At 37.4% G+C, this 21,291-nt stretch overlaps 1 protein-coding gene across 2 annotated transcripts in view; it reads right to left on the bottom strand.

The window, feature by feature from the left end:
- CREBRF (CREB3 regulatory factor) overlaps positions 1–21,291 on the bottom strand; it is a 64,836-nt gene that overhangs the window by 3,000 nt on the left and 40,545 nt on the right. Inside the window, exons 7-9 of one of the 2 annotated variants that reach the window (XM_032625800.1) lie at positions 20,656–20,729; positions 12,705–12,827; positions 6,607–6,742 (exon numbers count right to left, since the gene is read on the bottom strand). In XM_032625800.1, the coding sequence (XP_032481691.1) occupies positions 6,627–6,742; positions 12,705–12,827; positions 20,656–20,729 (313 nt within the window). In that variant the 3' untranslated portion in view covers positions 6,607–6,626. Of the gene's footprint in view, positions 1–1,057; positions 6,743–12,704; positions 12,828–20,655; positions 20,730–21,291 lie in introns of those variants that run through there. The other variant, XM_032625799.1, reaches the window with a different exon arrangement.

A 21,291-nucleotide genomic window follows, 5' to 3' on the forward strand; every position in this document is an offset into this window, starting at 1 on the left:
AAAGTATTTCCCAACTAATGTTTTTCTCTCTAAGGTGCTCTCTGGTTCCGAAATCAATGTGGGCAACGAGAGACAATTGAACAACCCATCTCACTGGGCGCTACCTAACAGAAGGGTTGGTTTCCTAAGAGCTGTACTGGAAGGGCTGGCTTACCCAGCTTCTTAAAGTGCCCAGACTCTGACAGAGGCTCCTGTGAGGTCAAGTCCTGAAGCAGAACCAGTCCATGAGAGGCTAGGCCCACTTTGCTTCCTGACAGCCTCAGTGTCACTCAAATGAAGCAAAAAGGGCTTCTTCAAGGGACCAGGGATGTCATGCACACAGCCTATCTATTCTCTTAACACACCCCACTTGATGTGGTACCAGTGTCCTTGCAAATACCTCTGCGGTAACGTACCTAGAACCCTTTGCGTGTTTAACAGCTCTTGTGTTGTTTTGTGGCCCTGTTCACACGTGGCCTCCCTCAGCAGACTAAACGTTAGTGGCGGTCTCTTTAGTCTCTTTCTGGCCAGTACGCAGCACAAGTCTTGGCAGAGAAAGTGCTAAACAAATGTTTGTTGGCCGAAGGAACACACTGCTACAGTGGTGTTTACTCGGGTCCCCTGATTTAACAGTTCTATGTATATGCCCAGCCTAGCTTGGGGACCTACTTAGAATTATGAAACACACAAACACATACAAAGGCTTAAGTCAGGAGAGACTCAAAATACCTTCTTTCCCTCAGAGATATCGCTTGGCCAAAGAATCAAGGAGGAGAAATAAGGATAAACTAAACTATGCTCTAAACTATAAAGAATGTAAATGTTTTTGTCAATGAGTAATTCTACGTAATAGCTAAATTTAACTGAAGTATTGAAAAAGCAGCCCAAAGTGTTAAAAAAAAAAAAAATGTTAGCTGTTCGCACACTACACCAAGAGAGGGGCAGCGCGATCAAGAGTTCACTGCTGTCTCTAGTTTGGAATTTTGTTGCAGTGGGTTATTCTGAAGGGTGGATGATCACCTTGGAAAGCAACAGAAAAGCAACAGAAAAAGGAAGGACGAAAGCATGAGGCAAACAATTCAAAACCTTTTCTTTTCATCTTTTTTTATTTTAAATTACAAAGGATGTTGCATACACTGATGAATCTGTATCTGACTAGAAGTGCTGAGGGGTTGGAAAGTGACAGAAAACAAAGGCAATGTTTGAATTGCCTTTTCTTCTGAAAAGAAAAACTGCACAACTATTAACCAACATTTAATAGAATAATTTTTAAACAGCTCATGCGTCAACGAGATAAAATTCTTTCTAGACAATAGACAAGACTGAATCCAATAAAAAGTTTCATAGCTACAGTTAGGGGAGTGGGGAACAAAACTACAGAATATTTATGATAGCATTACAAACAGGATCCTACGCAACTATGCAAAAGAGGTCGCCACATTGTATGAACAAACACTTTGAATTCTTGCCCTTCCGCTCTTCTCTTGTGACGTCTTATGTGCAGTCAGCCCTAGTATCACTGTTAACCACAAATGCTAAGTTATAGGACAAATCCTAGGGAAAGAAGGTTAAAAAAAAAAAAAAAAGCAGGCAGTGGAATACAGTGTCATAAAAATGTGGTGAAAAGGCAGATACAGTACACACATATACATTTCTGTTATTTGGTTCTGAAAAAAACAAAGGGCGAAGGGCAAGACACAGTAATCAGTCCCGCTCACATCCACCCATAATTTAATTAACTACACCATTGTGTTTACATTGTTATGAAAGAGGCAAACTTAGTTCACCCGAACTTGGCACATTGAAATACCCAACTTTGATGTTCCTCACTAGTCACCAAGTCATCAATTCCAAAATACTATTTGGAAGTAGTTTTAAGGTTCTATTCCCTCACCACTACCCCCAAATCTCTCTTTTCTAAAGGAAAATGGCAATTTGGCATAATTCAGTTCCTAGGTGTAATTTCTACAATTTCAGTCAGTTTACTAAGCACGAGGATTATGCTTCAACACATAATCCCACTTGTCTATGGAAGTGTAAAACTGTCAGTAGTACATTTTCATCATCTTCCCCCAACATGCTTATTCCTTAAAACGAAACAACCATTCCTACAGTTGACATTCATGGTTACATCCCAATGTGTTTGAAATATTAAAAAAACATGGAGTCATCTTCTCATAATGCCCTTATTAAGATTACAAAGATTACAAAAGAATCCACAAGTATTACGGCACTGTGTGAGGCTTATTTGTCATGATCCGAGGGAAGAACAAGACTGCAGTTCTGTGCAAAGTTGTGGAAATGGCCTTAGTTCCATGGGAAATGGTATTCCACAATAGACTTCACTAGAAGGATAATTTGAAACTTTAACACTGAAAGCATAATTCAATGCGTTCTCAAAATTCAAGTTTCAAGATTTGGAGAGATGCTAACATTCTGTTACATAATTAACTAGAAAATACTTGAACAGAATTTTAGGAAGACTATATAAAGAAAGGGAACATAAGTTTTTGTTAATTCCTGCTGAAGGCAACTTGATTTCGTTTCTTAGAAAGTTAACTAACTCTTAGCAGCTAAAATATTTAGAAATGTATGGAATAAAGAAAAGCACATCCATTCTTGACATTTTGGTGAATAAACTAACAGCTTTATTAATGAAGGCAAACATCAGATAACTGTATGAATATTATATATAAAAAAAGAAATCCAAACTAACAGCATTGTATTTCAAAAGTACTGTACTTCTGTTTCTTTTAAAGAGACTTGTCATCTGTTTTATAAAACAAACAAAATGAGTACTCTTCTCCTAAAAAATTCTGGAAAAATGAAAATAGTCAATTTCAAGCTGATGAACTGAGCATACCTTTCTTTAAATGCAGACTACTGCTAAGGAGCAAATGAAGTCAAGCATCAGAAAGAAGATGTATGACAAATTCATGAAAGTTAGGAAAAAGGGATGTAGTGAAATTACTGCTAATCTCTCCCCCTCATATTCAAAGACCATTCAAAACTGGTCTTTCATACAAATATAAAATAACAATAAAGAGAGGGAATTTGAAACCATACCCATCTGAAATCCTTCATGATGTTTTTATAATAGCTCTGATTCTCTTACCAAAAAGGTCAAAGTGAAAGATTTAGGAAGTGAAAGGGAATGGAGATGTTTTGTTTTAAATGTACAAGTAAGGCACAATATAAAGCCACATCATAATCTGTCATGAAGGATATAGGAGAGGACAAGAATCGTACATGGTACAGTAGAACAAGCAATCATATTGACTGAAAAAGTGTGGCACCCAATTCAAAACTCAGACAAGATCTTAACAAGAACAACTGGACAGCATGCTTTCATATGGAGACAAACTCTATAAAGAATCCAGTGTATCTGAAAAGAGGAAGAACGTTTTTTGTTTTTTTAAATCATAGTAGTACTAGAGTCAAAGTTTATAATCGCTTTGGGAACAATGGGTTTATTTGAGGTGAATTCACAATGCCTTCACTTAAAGTAAAATTCTGGACTTCATTATGAGCTATCTGTATACCATGTATGAACACAGAAAACCTTTAGAGAGCTCTTCTCTAATGATCTTCACCCAAAAATACATGCCACAATTTTCAAAAACAGAACACGTACAATTGTTGGGGTTTTTACGTTACCCTTGTAAGATTTGTTTGTGTGATACACTAAACGTATACATTTTAATGACAATAGAGGAAGCAGATTATTACTGGCATTAAAGTACAACCATTTCTAGACGGTTTTAAATGCCACAGAGTCCCCTGGTTAAAATGTAAAGCTGCACAGCTTGCCTATGCCATCTTTATGATAAAGTTAAAACAGCAAGAGGATTTAACTTTCACTCTACATTTTACTGCCAGGTTTTTATTTAGATCAAGTATCGCTGCAGCATTCTGACCAGCCCAGATTTAGCAGCAAATGGCAGGAATCATATAAAATGCAATTTTTTTTAACAAAGTGCTTTTCTAAGATATACATACATATATAAATAGGTACAAAATAAAGTGTCAACATTAAAAAGCTCAACTATTTAAAAGCTTTTACCTATTTAACTTAAGTAGTACATATAAAACACTGAAATGCAAGGATATGGAATCTACTAAACAGATTCAAAGTCTTTTTTTGAAATGCAAGACCAAAAAATCAAATTCTGGTTTGCAGACAAGAAAAAGGTATAAAAAACCAGAATTCCTAACAGAGCAGCTAGAAAGGGGCAATTTTATAAACCTCATCAGCTGAATCTCTATCATGAAGTGATTTTCACCTGATTGCAAAACTGCCATATTTTGGAACATGTTTCAATTTCCCAGACACATTCTGTCAAAACTTCATATACCTCCAAGTTACAAACCTGTGCTTTGCCTTCTCCCACCTAAAAATGAAAAACTTTAAAACAATAAACTTACATTCTATTAAACCATTAGATCTAAGCTTATCTGTTTAGTGTGAATGCACTAACCAGGTACATTTCCACCAAGCACACAGGGTAATCTTGTGCATCACAGCTCAGCTAAGGTGTTTAGACAATCCTTCTTGGAGTTTCTTTTTCATAATGTCAAAGAAGCATGAAAGCAACATTGCTCACTTGTTACTGTGTGTTTTAGAATCAAGCAAACCTTTATAAGCTATAGCTTCATGTGCTATCACTTACAAATGGGAAACCGTGGTGGGGAGGGAAAAAATAACAGAAAAGGAAACACACTGTATAGACAAAATATAATTAAAAATAAATTCTCCAAGGGGTAATGGAGAAATAGTTGGAGAAATAGATACTTTCCCGGCAGCTAGGTCGGAAATTTTTGGTTTTTTTTTTTTTTCTGGCTAAATAGGATTTTTTTTAAGGTATAATTTTTAAGCTACCAGTTTTCAGAGTTCAAAACACAAGATTTGAAAATAAAACAGTAAGAGAGACAGGACGGAAAGATCTGTAGGGAAGGTTTATAACGTTGCCTTGACATAAGAAATTTCTCATCAAGAGGTAAAGCTTTAACATAGTTAAAACACTGACTAATGAAGCTGTTTTATGTGAACAAAAAAGAGCACCTAAAAACTAAATGTGTTAATATTTCTCAGTTCTAGAAACTATAGAAGAAGAATAAGTCACATGTTAAGTTTGAAGAAGCTAGTTTGAAAATACCTGTACAAAAATATAAAAATCTATAAATCTTTTTGTTTTTGTTTTAAGCTTGTGTTGATCTTTGAAAATATTACATGCACAATAATACATCAATTGGAAAAGTGGCAACTAAAGAATTAGATATTTTTAGCTTTTTTCTGTCTTTACATATATATATACATAATACAATAAAAATAATCTGTATTTTGGTTGTTTGGTGGAAGTATACTACAATAAGCTAAATAAACTTTTTAATTTTCAAGGTCAAAAACTATTTTACCAATAGCTTACTAAAATGAAATATATTAAAATTTCCTACAATAAGTGCAGAAATAAAAAGACTTATAGACACCTAAATGGCCACCAACTTATCTACTATGGAAGCGAACTAGAGGAACAGCAAAATAATATCTGTATGTGTGGATGCTCCTTCTGTAGATAATTGGACCCAAACAGAAATAAAATTCACAGTTCAGTAAGATCCCTAACCCTGACCTTTTCGTTTTTCTTTTTTTTCTCCTTTTTTTTCATACATTCATACAGTATCATGTAAGCTGTGCAAAACTTTACTTAGACTGGCAGTATGCCATATCAGTTGCATTTGTCTTTGGTACAAAAAATAAAACAATCGCAATAATGTGCAAGTATTTGTCTTCTTCCGGTCAAGTACCGAAATATGAGTTTTCTAGAGCCATCTTTTTTTTGTTTGTTTTTTGTTTTGTTTTTTATACAATACACAGACTCTGTGGCATATATCTACATTTCAACATAGTCCTATATACATTCAAAAAATTTGAAAAAGAGTTGGAACAAAAAAACATTTAAACCCCATAATTTTTCCATCTATATATCTTGTTTTTCCTCATTAGGGTTTTCATCATACAAAATATTACCAGTTTTATAGTTTCCCCAAAATACAAGGCACAAAGAATATGCTTTTTTTTTCTTACTTGCACAGACATTATATATATATATTTATATATATATTTATATATACCATATTGAGCTCGGAAAATGAACATCTAATATGGCACATGGGCATGAGTGCTGGGTTGTGCCATGTACAAGTGAGATTAATGGTTGTGGAAAATTAGAATAAAAAGCAATAATTCTAAAAACAATCTAAACTGACTGTTTAAAAAAATGCTTCCTCAATTTTTTTGTGTGGTTCAGAGCATAAACCTGCCACAATATTTGGCATTTACTATTATCTTCACTCTTCCAAAATGTTTTGCTTTAACAGATTTTGTAATCTGTATCTAAACATCTACTTAAATGTATGAGTTTCAATTCTGATGCCAGTAGCAGTTTTAACCAACGGTTTATGCTCTGAAAATGTAATAATCAAGTATTTTGGATCATGCTTCACTTATGCTACTTAGTTCTTAAAACAATGTAACCTAATTGTAAATGTTTACATAATGCTAAACTGACATGCAAAACAGAATGAAAATTTACAATGAATAACGTGACAAACACAGACATTTCTGACCAGTGGTCCAATGAGGCTGATTACACTTTTGATGTTGGTATCCTTAGTCCTACAAGGCCTCCGGTGGGATTGCCTTCCGCAGTCTTCTCTAACACTTGGTTAACAAATTCTGAGGTTTGCCCAGCAACTGGGAGACCTGAAGAAAAGAATAATAGGCACACTTAGACACATATGAAGGTGAGGAGTAGGAAAATCTGAGGGTCAGGGGTGACTCTCAGCTAGACACTGGTCCCAGATGAGTGTTCTGCCATTTGCTACTGCAGCCCAGAAAATAATTCTACCCACCATAATTAGAGCCTACAAGATTAGAAGGATCAAACCACCAGTCTCTTCCAACTGCTCCAACCTCACTATATCTCATGGATGGGCTTCACCCACGTGACTGAAAATATATACCTGAAGGATGTTTTCATTCATTTTTATAATGATGATCAATTTTACGTTCCTTTTTCTTCATTTTAAAGAAAAGTGGATAAATAAGCAAACTTGGAAGAGAAGAAGGAAAGGTGGGAGACACTGCAGGTATGTTGATTTTTTCATCTTCCTCATCCTCTATAGCTGAGGTCAAAGATATTTGATATATTGACTTTACGTAACAGAGGTGTACGTGCTTTAAATTTAATACAAAACGGAGCAATTAAAGGAGATGGAAGCAGAAAAATACTATGCAGTAATTGCTCATAAGAAGTCAAAAGATATTGTAAAAAACAGAGAATTGACACCACCTTAACCATGTGATCAAAATCAGCCTGACCAATAATGGGACGAACTGATACTGTTTCTTGATTGACATAGTGAGAAGGATATATAAGCTACAATGTATTCTTGCCAAGAAAATTTAACTGTAACTAATCATGGGCAAACAGATGAATTCAAATGTTGGGACATTTTACAAGATCAACTACCTGGATTTTTTATGGAAGAAAAAAGCCTGGGAAACTGATCTAGATTAAAGGAGAAAAAAAAAAAAAAAAAAAAAAGACACAACTAAATGCAACTCATGATCCTTAATTGGATCAAAAACAAACAAAAAGGTTAGAAAGGACATTACTGAGACAACTGGGGAAATTTAAATATGGACTCCATATAGATATCACATCAACGGAAGTTATAGCAGTATTGTGTCTAAGAAAGTGTCCTTGTTCTTGAGAAATACATGCTGAAGTAGTAGTTATGGATGAAGAATCATATGTTTATGTTACCTTCAAATATATAGGGAAAAAATGTACACAGAGGCAGAAATAAAGCAAATGCAGCAAAATATTAACAGCTGGTGAATCTAGCGGAATGACACGCAGGTGTTCACTGGACTGTTTCTTTCTACTTTTCTTGTAGGATGGATATCTTAAATGAAAAGTTGAGAAAAAAATTAAGTATACATGTTATTAGCTAAAAAGTGAACCTGCAAGACAAAAATGTAGAACTTGAAAATAATCAGAGGACACATACAAAATGAAACTATAATAATAATGGATCATACAGTGAATGACATAAAAAGGCAAGAAAGCCATATGAACAAATCTTAACAGCTTTTTTTTTTTTCTTTTTTTCTTGTGGTACGAGGGCCTCTCCCGTTGCGGAGCACAGGCTCCAGATGCGCAGGCTCAGCAGCCATGGCTCATGGGCCTAGCTGCTCCGCAGCATGTGGGATCTTCCCAGACCGGGGCACGAACCCGTGTCCCCTGCATTGGCAGGCAGACTCTCAACCACTGTGCCACCAGGGAAGGCCCTAACAGCTCTTCTGATAACAGAAATAAAACCAAACATACATCAATAAATAAAAATGAGCTGGGACTTCCCTGGTGGCACGGTGGTTAAAAAGCCACCTGCCGGGCTTCCCTGGTGGCACAGTGGTTGAGAATCCCCCTGACAATGCAGGGGACATGGGTTCGAGCCCTGGTCTGGGAAGATCCCACATGCTGTGGAGCAACCAAGCCCGTGCACCACAACTACTGAGCCTGCACTCCAGAGCCCACAAGCCATAACTACTGAAGCCCACGAGCCTACAGCCTGTGCTCCGCAGCAAAAAAAGTCACCACAATGAGAAGCACGCACACGGCAACGAAGAGTAGCCCCCACTCACTGCAACTAGAGAAAGCCCGTGCGCAGTAACGGAGACCCAGCACAGCCATAAATAAATAAATAAATAAAAATTAAAAAAAAAAAAAAAAAAAAAGAATCCGCCTGCCAGTGCAGGGGACACGGATTCAATCCCTAGTCCAGGAAGATCCCACATGCCGCAGAGCAGCTAAGCCAGCCCGTGCACCACAACTACTGAGCCTGCGCTCTAGAGCCCGCGAGCCACATCTACCAAGCCCACGAGCCACAACTACTGAAGCCCACGTGCCCTAGAGCCTGCGCACCACAACTACTGAGCCTGAGCTCTAGAGCCTGCAAGCCACAACTACTGAGCCTGTACACCACAACTACTGAAGCCCGTGAGCCTAGAGCCCGTGCTCTGCAGCAAGAGAAGCCACCGCAAATGGAGAAAGTCTGCACACAGCAATGAAGACCCAAAGCAGCCAAAAAAAATAATAAAATAAAAATGAGCTAAACTCATCCATTAAAGAAAAACTCCTAGACTGACTAATAAAGAAAATCAAACTACAAGTTACATATAAAAATCTAGGAGTGAATTTTATGGTATGCAAATCGAAATTAAATGTAAATTTTAATCTAATTAAGATCTTTTAAAAAGAGATGTATATCATATAAAGTAATTCAGAAAGACTGAAAATAAAAGGGAAGGCTACCAAGCAAAGATAAATAATAAGAAAGCTACATTCATGACTGTAAGATCAGACAAGATTGAATTCAAGGAAAAAGCTGTAAACAAGACAAAAGATGTGTGCTTCTTGATGATAAAGACTATAATCCATAATGAGGGGGATGTAACGTATAGCATGGTGACTGTAGTTAATAATACTGTACTGCATATTTGAAAGTAGGTAGGAGAGAGGATCTTAAAAGGTCTCGGCACAAGAAAAAAATATTTTATAACTATGTATATTAACAGATGCTAACTGGACTTACTGTGGTGATCATTTTGCAATATATACCAGTATCAAATCAGTACATTATACACCTGAAATTAATATAATGTTATGTCAATCACACCTCAAAAAAAAAGAAAAAAAAATGAAAAAAGGAACTCCTGAAATTAAAACAAATCTAAAAGGATATAAGAGCTGCAAATAAACACAACAGATAACGCATTTAAGAGAAACAGCAGTGAAAAGGGGAAGAATTTTAAAATAAGAAATTAAGAGATTTTTTTTTTAATTTGAGAAGAAGTGAATATACTTCAGAAAATACTGAAGACAGGCAAAGAAGATCCAACCCACAAATAGTAAGAGTCCCCAAAGAAGAAAACCAAAGCAAGGGAACAAATCAAATATTAAAAACATATGGGCTTCCCTGGTGGCACAGTGGTTAAGAATCTGCCTGCCAATGCAGGGGACACGGGTTCGAGCCCTGGTCTGGGAAGATCCCACATGCCGCGGAGCAACTAGGCCCGTGCACCACAACTACTGAGCCTGCGTGTCTGGAGCCTGTGCTCCGCAACAAGAGAGGCCGCGATAGTGAGAGGCCCGTGCACCGCGATGAAGAGTGGCCCCCGCTTGCCGCAACTAGATAGAGCCCTCGCACAGAAACGAAGACCCAACACAGCCAAAAATAAATAAATTAATTAATTAAAAAATGTTTACGATGTAATATGGTAACATCAACAACTAATACTTACTAAGTATTGAGAATTTGTGTTCAGCAGTATGCTAAGTGCTTTACATGCACTCTTTCCATTTAATCCACACAACTGTCCACACTTTACATTATAGATGAATAAAATTAGGTTGAGGGAAGTGAAGTTACTTCCCTAGGGTCCTCAGGTAGTAAGTGGCAGGGCCAGGACTTGAATCTAGAACTGATTTCAAATACTCTGATTTTAACCATTATGCTAAATGAGCTTTTGTTTTTTGGAAACGTATCTTAATTTCTGCACATGACCAGTGGGTATTGCTAGAGCCACAGAGAAACCACTAGCATTTTGTGTGTAAAAAGATAGGAAACAAGGCAAGCAGAACCTTAAGTACCTTAAGATAAAGAGAATGTTTTAAGAATGAAGATAAATGCTCAAAAGAATCAAATGTTACACAGAATGTCAAGAAAAATAAATTCTCAAGTAAGTCTACTGGATGAGGCAATTAGTGGGCCACTTGGGAACTATACAGTTCAGAAACTATCTAAAGATGAGTGTCAGATGACAGGGCCAAGTGATGATCCATGGGTACAGTGCAAGCACTTGCAACTAGGAGCACTTACTTCTAGCTCCTAGTCCTGCCACTTGTTGGCTATAGGACTTGTGGCAAGTTACTTAATACCTTGTTGGGCTTCCAATTCCTCATCTGTAAAACCAGGATAATAATACCTTCTTCACAGAACTGTGGAAGTAAATCACTAAATCTGAGTAGACAGATCCTGGATCATAATAAGTACTATATAAATGTTAGCTGTTTATCCCTTCCTAGACTAAGGAATTCTTTTTTCTCATCTCTTAATCTCTCTTTTAGATCTTCTCCTTTGGCCTTTAAACATGAAAGCTGTCAAATTTCATGAAATCGTTGGGTTAAAATCTATATGCCTTGCTAATTTTACTAATGATTCCAAATTGCTCTACAGAAACACTAGTATATTTTACGTTCAGTATGAACACAACGCTGACAAGAGAAATTAATGACATTTCAAAAACCATAAGAAACTTACTAAGTGCATGGAAGCATAAATGTGTATTTATTTTCAATTAAAGAAAATGCAATGATTTGGGTAGCAGATTTGGTATACCGGAGCATTTCTGTATAAGTAGAAATAAAATATTCTTGCTCACTCCACTGCATCTAAGCATCTTGATTTCTTCATAGCAGTTACCACAATGTTATTATTATTATTTTTGGTTTTCTATTCCTTGCCTTCCATTTTTAGACTACAAGCATCTAAGAAGAGTAGCAACCAAGTCTCTACTTAACCCCTGTATCCCCCAACACCTGGCAACATAGTAGGCATTGAAAACATTTTGTGGAATGAATGGATTTATAATAACTGGAAGTCAGAAAAACTGTCTTAACAAATTCTAAGATATTTACAATTTAAAAAAATTTTTTTAATTATAGTGTTTGGCACTCTAAAATTCAGGTAAATAACTAATTAATGATTGAAAAGTAAGCTGTAATTCTTTTAAGTGACGTGATTCAATATACAGTCAGCATCCTGGGGAAGAAAATTCTCAGGTAAGTGAAATTTACTACTCTACACAACAACTATGTAAGAACCAGTTTTTAAGAGACAGTCCTAGAATAAAAACTGCTAAACAAAGAACATATAATACAGCTGAAACAATTTTATGATGCTTCAGGGTTTTCATGGCTTGTGTTATGCTGTAATGCCCTTGGGATGCTACTGATCATAGGGTGATTTGCTCCTATGGTAGCCAAGCTCCTGGGGCCTCTAGGGTTTGCATGTCTTTGTCTACATTAGCTACCTCTACCCTCCCTGTCAGGTATCACTCTGCCTGACTTCTGGATGCCTGCCTCTCTGTTCCTCCCCATGTGGTATAAACTGTTCAGGGATGGAAAACCAGATAATCAAGTCTGTTAGAATCCTGTGAAAGAGTAAAACAAATAGGTAAGAACCTCTATTGAAGTATATACTGCAGGCTTGACAAGGTCAGGGATCTTTATTTTCCCCACAGAAGGTTAAAGTTGCTAGAAGTTTATCTTTCCTAAGTGTTAAAACAGTTCAGTGACGAAGTCTAAATAATAAATTGTGGGGCAGCACAATGCTCACCTGCCCACTTGTAAGTCTAGTAAGCGTCCTAATAAATCACTTCTTGTCTATCAATCAATCAATCAATCAATCAATCGTGGTAACCAGCAGAACATGTTTATGAATGCTAACTCTCAAAACACAAATCTTCGCATAAAGGGAGGTAACTACAATGAGACCACTTGAGTTTTTCCTTGAAAGAATTTTGAATATTCCCTTGAATCATATACCTTACACTATACGTTATTAGTGATTATTAGTTTATCCAGTGTTCTTCTTACCAAGAGTATCTTTAATGAGGATTTCAAGCTTCTGTCCCATGTTGGGTCCTCTCTCCTCTCTTGGATTCTGTACTCGGTTTACAATCTCTTGCTTGATGGAGTTGATTACAAACAATAAATTATCTGTAAGACAGAACAGGACAGTTGGAGCATGTCATTAACATGGAAGAATTTACTTTTAATTATGTAATAACAGATACTCAATTAAAAATGAAGAACATATAAGAAAACATTAAGCAGTGATGGTTGTAACCTTTCTTATCCAAAGAGACTAATAATCAAACGATATGCCACTTTTGATAACAGATTGTAGACATGTATCAATGTCCACTATCCTGTAAGCAATTTGCCCTACTTGTCTTCAAAGCTATGACAGTGCCTGGTATATTGAATCATAGGGTCTTAGTAAATGTTTATTAAATAAATCGAACAAAGCCCTTCAAAGACAAAGCTTTAAAAACAAATTTCCCGGGCTTCCCCAGTGCCTCAGTGGTTAAGAATCCGCCTGCCAATGCAGGGGACATGGGTTCGAGCCCTGTTCCGGGAAGATCCCACATGCCGCGGAGCAACTAAGCCCGTGCGCCACAACTACTGAGCCTGTGCTCTAGAGCCCGTGTGCCTAGAGCCTGCGCTCCGCAACAAGAGAAGCCACCGCAATGAAAAGCCCGTGCACCGCAACGAAGTGTAGCCCCCCTCACGGCAACTAGAGAAAGCCCGCGCACAGCAACAAAGACCCAACGCAGCCAAAAATAAAATAAATAAAACAACAACAACAAATTTCCCCACCTTAAGAAGCTTTAAAAAAAAAAAAAGAGCAAAGTTAACCAAAAGTAAATAAGGAGGGAAATAATAAATATAAGAGCAGAAATCAATAAAACAGAACACAACAGAGAAAGTTAACAAAGCCAAAAGCTGGTTCTTTGAAAATATCAACAAAATTGATACCCACTCCCACCCTCATCCCCATCTCCAGCTAGACGGCTTGATCACCTCTACCTAGAATGGAAAACGGGTTATCACTTCAGAATACAGCCATTAAAAGGATAATAAGAAAATGCTATGCTGACAAATTCAAAAACTTGGATGAAATGGACAAATTTATTGAAAATGCCACTTCACAAGAAGAAATGGAAAATCTGAACAGCTCATTTCTAATAAAGGAATTGAATTTATCAAAAAGTATTCCCCAAAGAAAATGCAGAGGGCTTTAATGGAAAATTCTATCAAATGCACAATGAAGAAATAAAATTAATTTCATCAAACTTTCAAAAAAAAAGGAAGAAAGATCATGGCTGAATTCATTCTCTAAGGCTAGTATCCTCAAATACCAAAACCTGACAAAGACATTACAAAAAAAGAAAATCACAGACTAATAACCCTCTTGAATATAGATATAAAAATCCTTGACAAAATATTAACAACAGAATCCAACTTAAAATATCGGAATAGAATCTTACAAAATATTTTCAATAGGCTCTAATATAAAAAGGAAAATACATCATAACCAAATAGAGATTATTCCAGGAATGCAAGGTTGGTTTAATAAAAAGTTAGTTAATATAATTCACCATATTAACAGGGGAATATGTGATACATTGCCAGAATAAAGGAAAACAATGTGATTGTTCCAATAAATGCAAAAAACAAAAAAAAGGAAAGAAAATGACAGTATTCAGTATCTATTCATGATAAATGAAACTAGGAAAAGAAGGAAACTTACTCAAAATAATAGAGAGCATCTCATCTACAAAAAAGCCTACAGCCAATATCAGCTTAAAGGTCAAAGTTTCCCCTGCAAACAAGGCAGTCACCACTTCTATTCAAATGTCTTAGACATTGCAACAAGGCAAGAAAAAGAGTTAAAAGGCATAAAGATCAGAAGGGAATAAATAAAGCCATTTCTATTTGCAGATGATGACTGCTAAAATAGAAAATTCCAGGGCATCTACTGGAACTAATAAATTTAGCAAGAAAATAAGGTATAAGAGTAATACACAAAAATTCATTTTATATACTACCAAGAAAGAATTTGAAATTTCAAAAATGAGTCCATTTACAACAGCACCAAAAAACATAAAATACTTAGGAATAAATCTAACAAAAGATGGTCAAGCACTCTACATTGAAAACTATAAAACAAGTCAGAGAGAAATTAAAGAAGACCTAACTAGATGGAAAGAGAAACCAAGTTCATGGATAGGAAGCCTCCATTTTGTTAAGATGATAATTCTCTCCAAACTGATCTACAGATTTAAAGCAATTCCAATCAAAATTTCAAGAAACTTTTTTTGTAAAAAGTGATAAACTGATTCTAAAATTTATATGGTCATGCAAAGGACCTAGAATAGCCAAAACAACTTTGAAAGAACAAAATTAGAAGACTAACAAGGACTAACAGTGCCTGACTTTCACAATCTACTATACAACTACAGTAAGACACTGTATATTCACATAAAGATAGTCAAATAGATCAATGGAACAGAATACAGAGTCCAGAAGTAGACCCATACATATAGGATCAACTGATCTGATAAAGGTGCAAAAACAATTAAATGGGGAAAGGAAAGTTCTTTCAATGACTGGTGCTTGATCAACTGGATATTCATATGGGGAAAGAAAATCAACTCTTAGCCTACACCATACATGAAAATTAACCTGAAAAAGATCTCATAAACTTAACTGTAAAACCTAAAACTATATAAATCCTAGGAGAAAATATACAAGAAAATACAATTTTTGGAGTTGGCAAAGTTTCTAATTAGAACACACAAAAATGTAAAATATAAAAGGAAAGACTGACAAATTGGACTTCATCAAAATTGAACATTTTTGCTCTTTGGAAGATGTCAGTGAGAAAACAAAAAGGAAATCCAAAGACTAGTATAAAATATTTTCAATACAAATATCAGACAAAGAGCCTGTATCTAAAATAAAGAACTTTTAGAAGACAAAATTTTTAAATGGCAAAGTAGTTTAATAGATACTTCACATATACACACAAAGTATATGAATAGCCAGTAAGTACAGTAAAGATGCTGAACATCATTAATCAAAGCAATACAAATTAAGACCACAATGAGATACTGCCACATACCACCCATTAGGTTGGTTAAAAGTAAGAAGACTGACCTCGCCAAGCGCTGGCAACGATATGGACCAACTAGAACCCTCATACACTGTTTTTGAGAATGTAAAATGGTACAGCTACTTGGAAAACAGTTTGGCGGTTTCCTATACAGCTACTCGTAGGTATTTAACCAAGAGAGATTAAAATATATGTCCACCCAAACACTTGTACGGAAATATTCACAGCAGCTCTGTTACAGCGAAAGCAAACAATCCAAGTATCCATCAATAGGTGAATGGATAAAGAAACTGTAATATATCTAACACAATGGAATACTACTCAGCAATGAAAAGGATTTAATTATTGATATAGATGACATGGAGAAATTTTAAAATAATTATTCAGAGTGAAAGGAGCCAGGCAAAAAAAAGAGACTGTATGGTAGGATTCCATTAATGTAAAATTCTGAAAATGTAAACTAATCTACAGTGACAGAAAGCAGATCGGGGCTACTAAGGGATAGGAATGGAGGGAGGGTTAGCTTACAAAGGGGCACTATGAAACTTTTGGAGGTGATCAAAGTGTTCATTATCTTGATTGGTTTCACATGTATATACATATGTCCAAACTAACCAAATAATACTCTTTAAATATGTAGAGTTATTGTACTTCAATTATACCTCAATAAAGTTGCAGGGGGGAACATATCTCCAATTTCAACACACAGAATTCCTATGGTCTGAAATAAATCTCTACTACTTCAGACACTGCTTTGAAATCAATGATGTGTTATTCCTAACCCTGTAATACTTAGAAGAGACCAATCTAGACTAATATTGAAGCGAGAAGGCAGAAATAACTGGGGGTGAGGGGGTGGGGAGGCAGTTTAAAACTACATGCAGGAACAATATATATAAAACGTGTCAGTAAACAAGGAAAGCACAGCTGACTCCCTAAATCACATGAAACAAGAAATTTATGCTTCTTCTCGAATAACTGAGAGAGAACACCATTTACTCAAATATAACGACATTTACATGCAGGCTGGGCTTATGAGAAGCAATGAGGTTCCCTCATCCTCAACAGGTAAAGTAAATCAGGTCACTTTTTTTTTTTTTTTTTGCAGTACGCGGGTCTCTCCCTGCTGTGGCCTCTCCCGTTGCGGAGCACAGGCTCCGCACGCGCAGGCCCAGCGGCCATGGCTCATGGGCCCAGCCGCTCCGCGGCATGTGGGATCCTCCTGGAACGGGGAACAGGGCACGAACCCGTGTCCCCTGCATCGGCAGGCGGACTCTCAACCACTGTGCCACCAGGGAAGCCCCAGGTCACTTTTAAAAAGAAAGAAAGAAAGAAAGAAAAAAAAACCCCACTGTAAAATCAAAATTGAAACAGAGCAGAACAGCTCTTCTCAACCTGGGCAGTGTCCATGCCAGGCCCTGGGGGGAGGGAGGGCAGAGGTGAAGGGTTCTAACACCATCAAAAACTTCTGGGTGAGGAAGCGGAGGCATCTGGCTCAGAAAGTGAGGCCAAACCGTAAATCTCTAACAGATCCCTCCTGTTTTGATTCCATGTTCATCCAAGAATCTTCCAGTTTTAATTTTCTCATGTAGCTTGCTTAGGGATAAAATATGTCAATCAGGATGAACGTCCAATCCTCTTAGTAGCTTTACTTTTCATTCTGAGTCAACAAATCTACATTTGACTCACGGAGCAGCTTCTTGCGAGCTTTGGTAGAAGGAATCAATAGGAGGAGGAGGTTCGGCAGGATAGGACGGGATGAGTAGGACAGTCCTGGGCCCTGAAGCTAGTCCTTGAAACGGTGCTAGTTGATGACAAATTTAAAAGGATAAGGACAACAGAGTACATTTTTTCATAAAGCTAACTTTACTCTGAAATTATGCCTGTCTCAATTTTCTAATGCTAAAATATTCTTCCTTGTATGAAATGACAGTAATTGTAGATGATGTTCCTTTTAATGGCTTCACGTGGCAAAATATAAAGCTGGCAACACTATGGTTCCCAAGTCCCAAAATCTTTTCCCGATGTCACCGATTTGTAAATCACAAATTCTAGAAACCATTGGGTCAACAGATAGGTAACAGGGCTTCCCTGGTGGCACAGTGGTTGAGAGTCCGCCTGCCGATGCAGGGGACACGAGTTCATGCCCCGGTCCGGGAAGATCCCACATGCAGCAGAGCAGCTGGGCCCGTGAGCCATGGCCGCTGAGCCTGCGCATCTGGAGCCTGTGCTCCGCAACGGGGGAGGCCACAGCAGTGAGAGGCCCGCGTACCGCAAAAAAAAAAAAAAAAAAAAAGATAAGTAACGGATAAAAGTGCTCCACAAAGCAGTAACAGAGTGACTCCCAGATATTTAGAGGAATCAAGGGCACCATTCCCTTGAGAGATGTATCAGAAACTCCGGGAAGAACTTTCAGACTACATGTGGCAAACTACACAGGAGTATCTCATTGCTTCTGAGATGTCTTCTGAACCAACAGTCGAAGCTGCTCTTCCCCAGACTGGAGGAGAGAAGCTAGTAAGACAGAAGTGGAAGAGAAATAAATGAATGAGAAGATCCTTTTCCTCCATGCTGACTAATTGAGAAGAAAATGCTACCTTTTAAAGACAGGCCTTCAAATGTAAAATAGCTAGCTAGTGGGTAGCAGCCACATAGCTCAGGGAGATCAGCTAGGTACTTTGTGACCACCTAGAGGAGTGGGATGGGGAGGGTGGGAGGGAGATGCAAGAGGGAGAAGGAGATATGGGGATGTGTGTATGTGTATAGCTGATTCACTTTGTTGTAAAGCAGAAACTGACACACCATTGTGAAGCAATTATACTCCAATAAAGATGTTAAATAAATAAATAAAAAATAAAGACAGGCCTTTCCTACATGAAAATATCTAGAGGCTTTAAGCTAGCTTTGGAAACAAGAAACATTTAAGGCCATCAAAAACTCAATTTGAGATAGAACAACACATTCAGAAATACACATATTCCTGGCCCTTACCAATTCCCCAATTGTGCCACACCCCAGAATATATTTACATCACAGACAGAAAGCATGTGTGCGTGGGCATGCATGTACATACATACAAATGCAAAAACATATGGCCACACAGATGTACATCATTATGGATAAATTTATTAACTGAGTAACACACAGATATATGCCTACATGTGTCCAGAGAAAAAGAGACCAGAAGGCTCCCAGGAGCTCACCACATTTCCCTGCAGTGTGATTCAGCTGGGTTCTAAAATGAAGTATGAATGTCCATGACATTGCAATCATATATATACTCACAGAGCCCAAGGTCAAAATGCTTCAATAAGCAAGAACGAATAACAGGAAAATGGGAAGATCTCCATTCCAACAAACCAACTATTGTTTTACCTAATTCATTTACTTTGATTAGAATTCCTGTTTGGTCATTAATAAATAAAACCATCAGTTCCTTTCACAAGTTGTAAACATCACAGTTGGAAATCCTCTTTCTGTCCTCACAAATGCAAACAAGATAACCAAGATAAAGGATTAAGAAAAAACTCCACAACATTTATTGAGCACTTATGTGCCAGACATCATGCTGGACTTAAGAAAACCTCTGGAAACAAATAATAATCGATCATTTAGCCACTGTTCCACTTTCAGATACAATTTAGCCCAAGAGCAACACAGTGAAGAGGACAATTTTAGAGGCAAAGGAACATATGAGCTCTTATGCTACCAGGCTTAAGGAAGAGTAACAGAGCAAGGGGGAAAGAAGGGGTGGTTCTTATTACAGAAGATCAAAAGCAGAGCTTTCCAACCCACTAGTTCGTTGTAGAAGGGTTCCAGGTGTATGAGATAATGATCATCTCAGCCCAAAAGGGCCTCCTCCCATCAGCAAGCAGCCTACTCTGTTATACTCCAGGATGCCTTAGGGATGATAGTTTTCTGCATGTGCCATGATGTGAAAGATTGGGAAGCACTGATCTATCTAAACCAACAGTTCCCAAATATGTACTAGGATGGTTGCATAAGAGTAATCTGGGGTAGGGGCTTCCCTGGTGGCACAGTGGTTAAGAAGCTGCCTGCCAATGCAGGGGACACAGGTTCGAGCCCTGGTCTGGGAAGATCCCACATGCCGCGGAGCATCTAACCCCGTGCGTCACAACTACTGAGCCTGAGCGCTAGAGCCCGCGAGCCACAACTACTGTGCCTGCATGCTACAACTACTGAAGCCCACGTACCTAGAGCCTGTGCTCCGCAACAAGAGAAGCCACCGCAATGAGAAGCCCACACACTGCAGCAAAGAGTGGCCCCCACTCGCTGCAACTAGAGAAAGCCCATGCGCAGCAATGAAGACCCAAAACGTAGCCAAAAATAAATGAATTAAATTTTTTTAAAAAAAGGGTAATCTGGGGTAATGTTAAAAATATGGATTCCTGGGTTCTACTTGCATAGATTACAGTTCAGAGTATCTGGGGAGAAGCCTAGAAATCTACAGTTTAACATGTACACACAAATGATTCTAATGAACAATCACATTTGTAAAACATGTTTCTAAACTATCCACTCAAAGGTTAAAATATACATTACTTAATAAAACTGGCTAACCCAGCACACAACTGTAAAATGGAAGTCAGAGATTACCCACGGTCACAAGAGGTGAGCTCTTTAGGACAGAGGTGAGATTTGGCTTGGCACGCCACAGACGGACATACTAAGAGAAGGACGTGAATGAGTAAGAGTGAGTATATAGCTTACTGAATGGATGAACAAAAAAGAGGCTGGCCTAAAGCTGGGCAGAATACAGGGAAAGCAAATAACAAAACCAAAGAAAAAGAGAGGGGTCAGCAAGGTAAAAGGAAGTTAATCAAATTGTTAAAAGTGTAGGTTTACCATATTCTGTGTTGAGGCCCCATAATTTCACTTTATTAGCTTCATACTGTGCTTTTTTCTTTAACCGACAAGCCCTGTGAAAGGAAGGAGCAATTAGTTCACTTTTTTTTTAAAAGGAACATTGAGAATATACTTCTTTTGGCTGCTGTCAGACACTTTCTAATAGCAACCAAAAATCGCTGCCTACTGATGTTTGTATCGAGGGCCTCAATCATCACCCCAAAACATACAATATCATCATTTATCCAAACTGATTTTTTAAAGTTTCAGCATAGATTCAAAAATAAAGCTATGGTTAGTATGCCAAAATAAACAAACAAACACTGACAATACCAAGTGGTGTAGAAGATGTGAATAAGTGTAACCCTCGTATGTTGCTGGAGGGGATGTAAAACAGTACATACAACTACTTCGGAAAACAGTAAATATTGTTTTAATTTACTTCATTACCTTGGAAATAGCTACTCTGGCAGTTTCTTATACAGTTAAACACACACTCCTGGGAATTTACCCAAGAGAAATGCAAACTTATGTTCACAAAAACAACTGCAGATGAATGTTTATGGTGACTTTATTCATAACTGCACAAAATTAGAAACCACTCAACTATCCCTCAACCGGTGAACAGATACACTG

Source organism: Phocoena sinus, chromosome 3 (genome assembly GCF_008692025.1).
Source record: "Phocoena sinus isolate mPhoSin1 chromosome 3, mPhoSin1.pri, whole genome shotgun sequence".
In the NCBI taxonomy this organism is placed as follows: Eukaryota; Metazoa; Chordata; class Mammalia; order Artiodactyla; family Phocoenidae; genus Phocoena; species Phocoena sinus.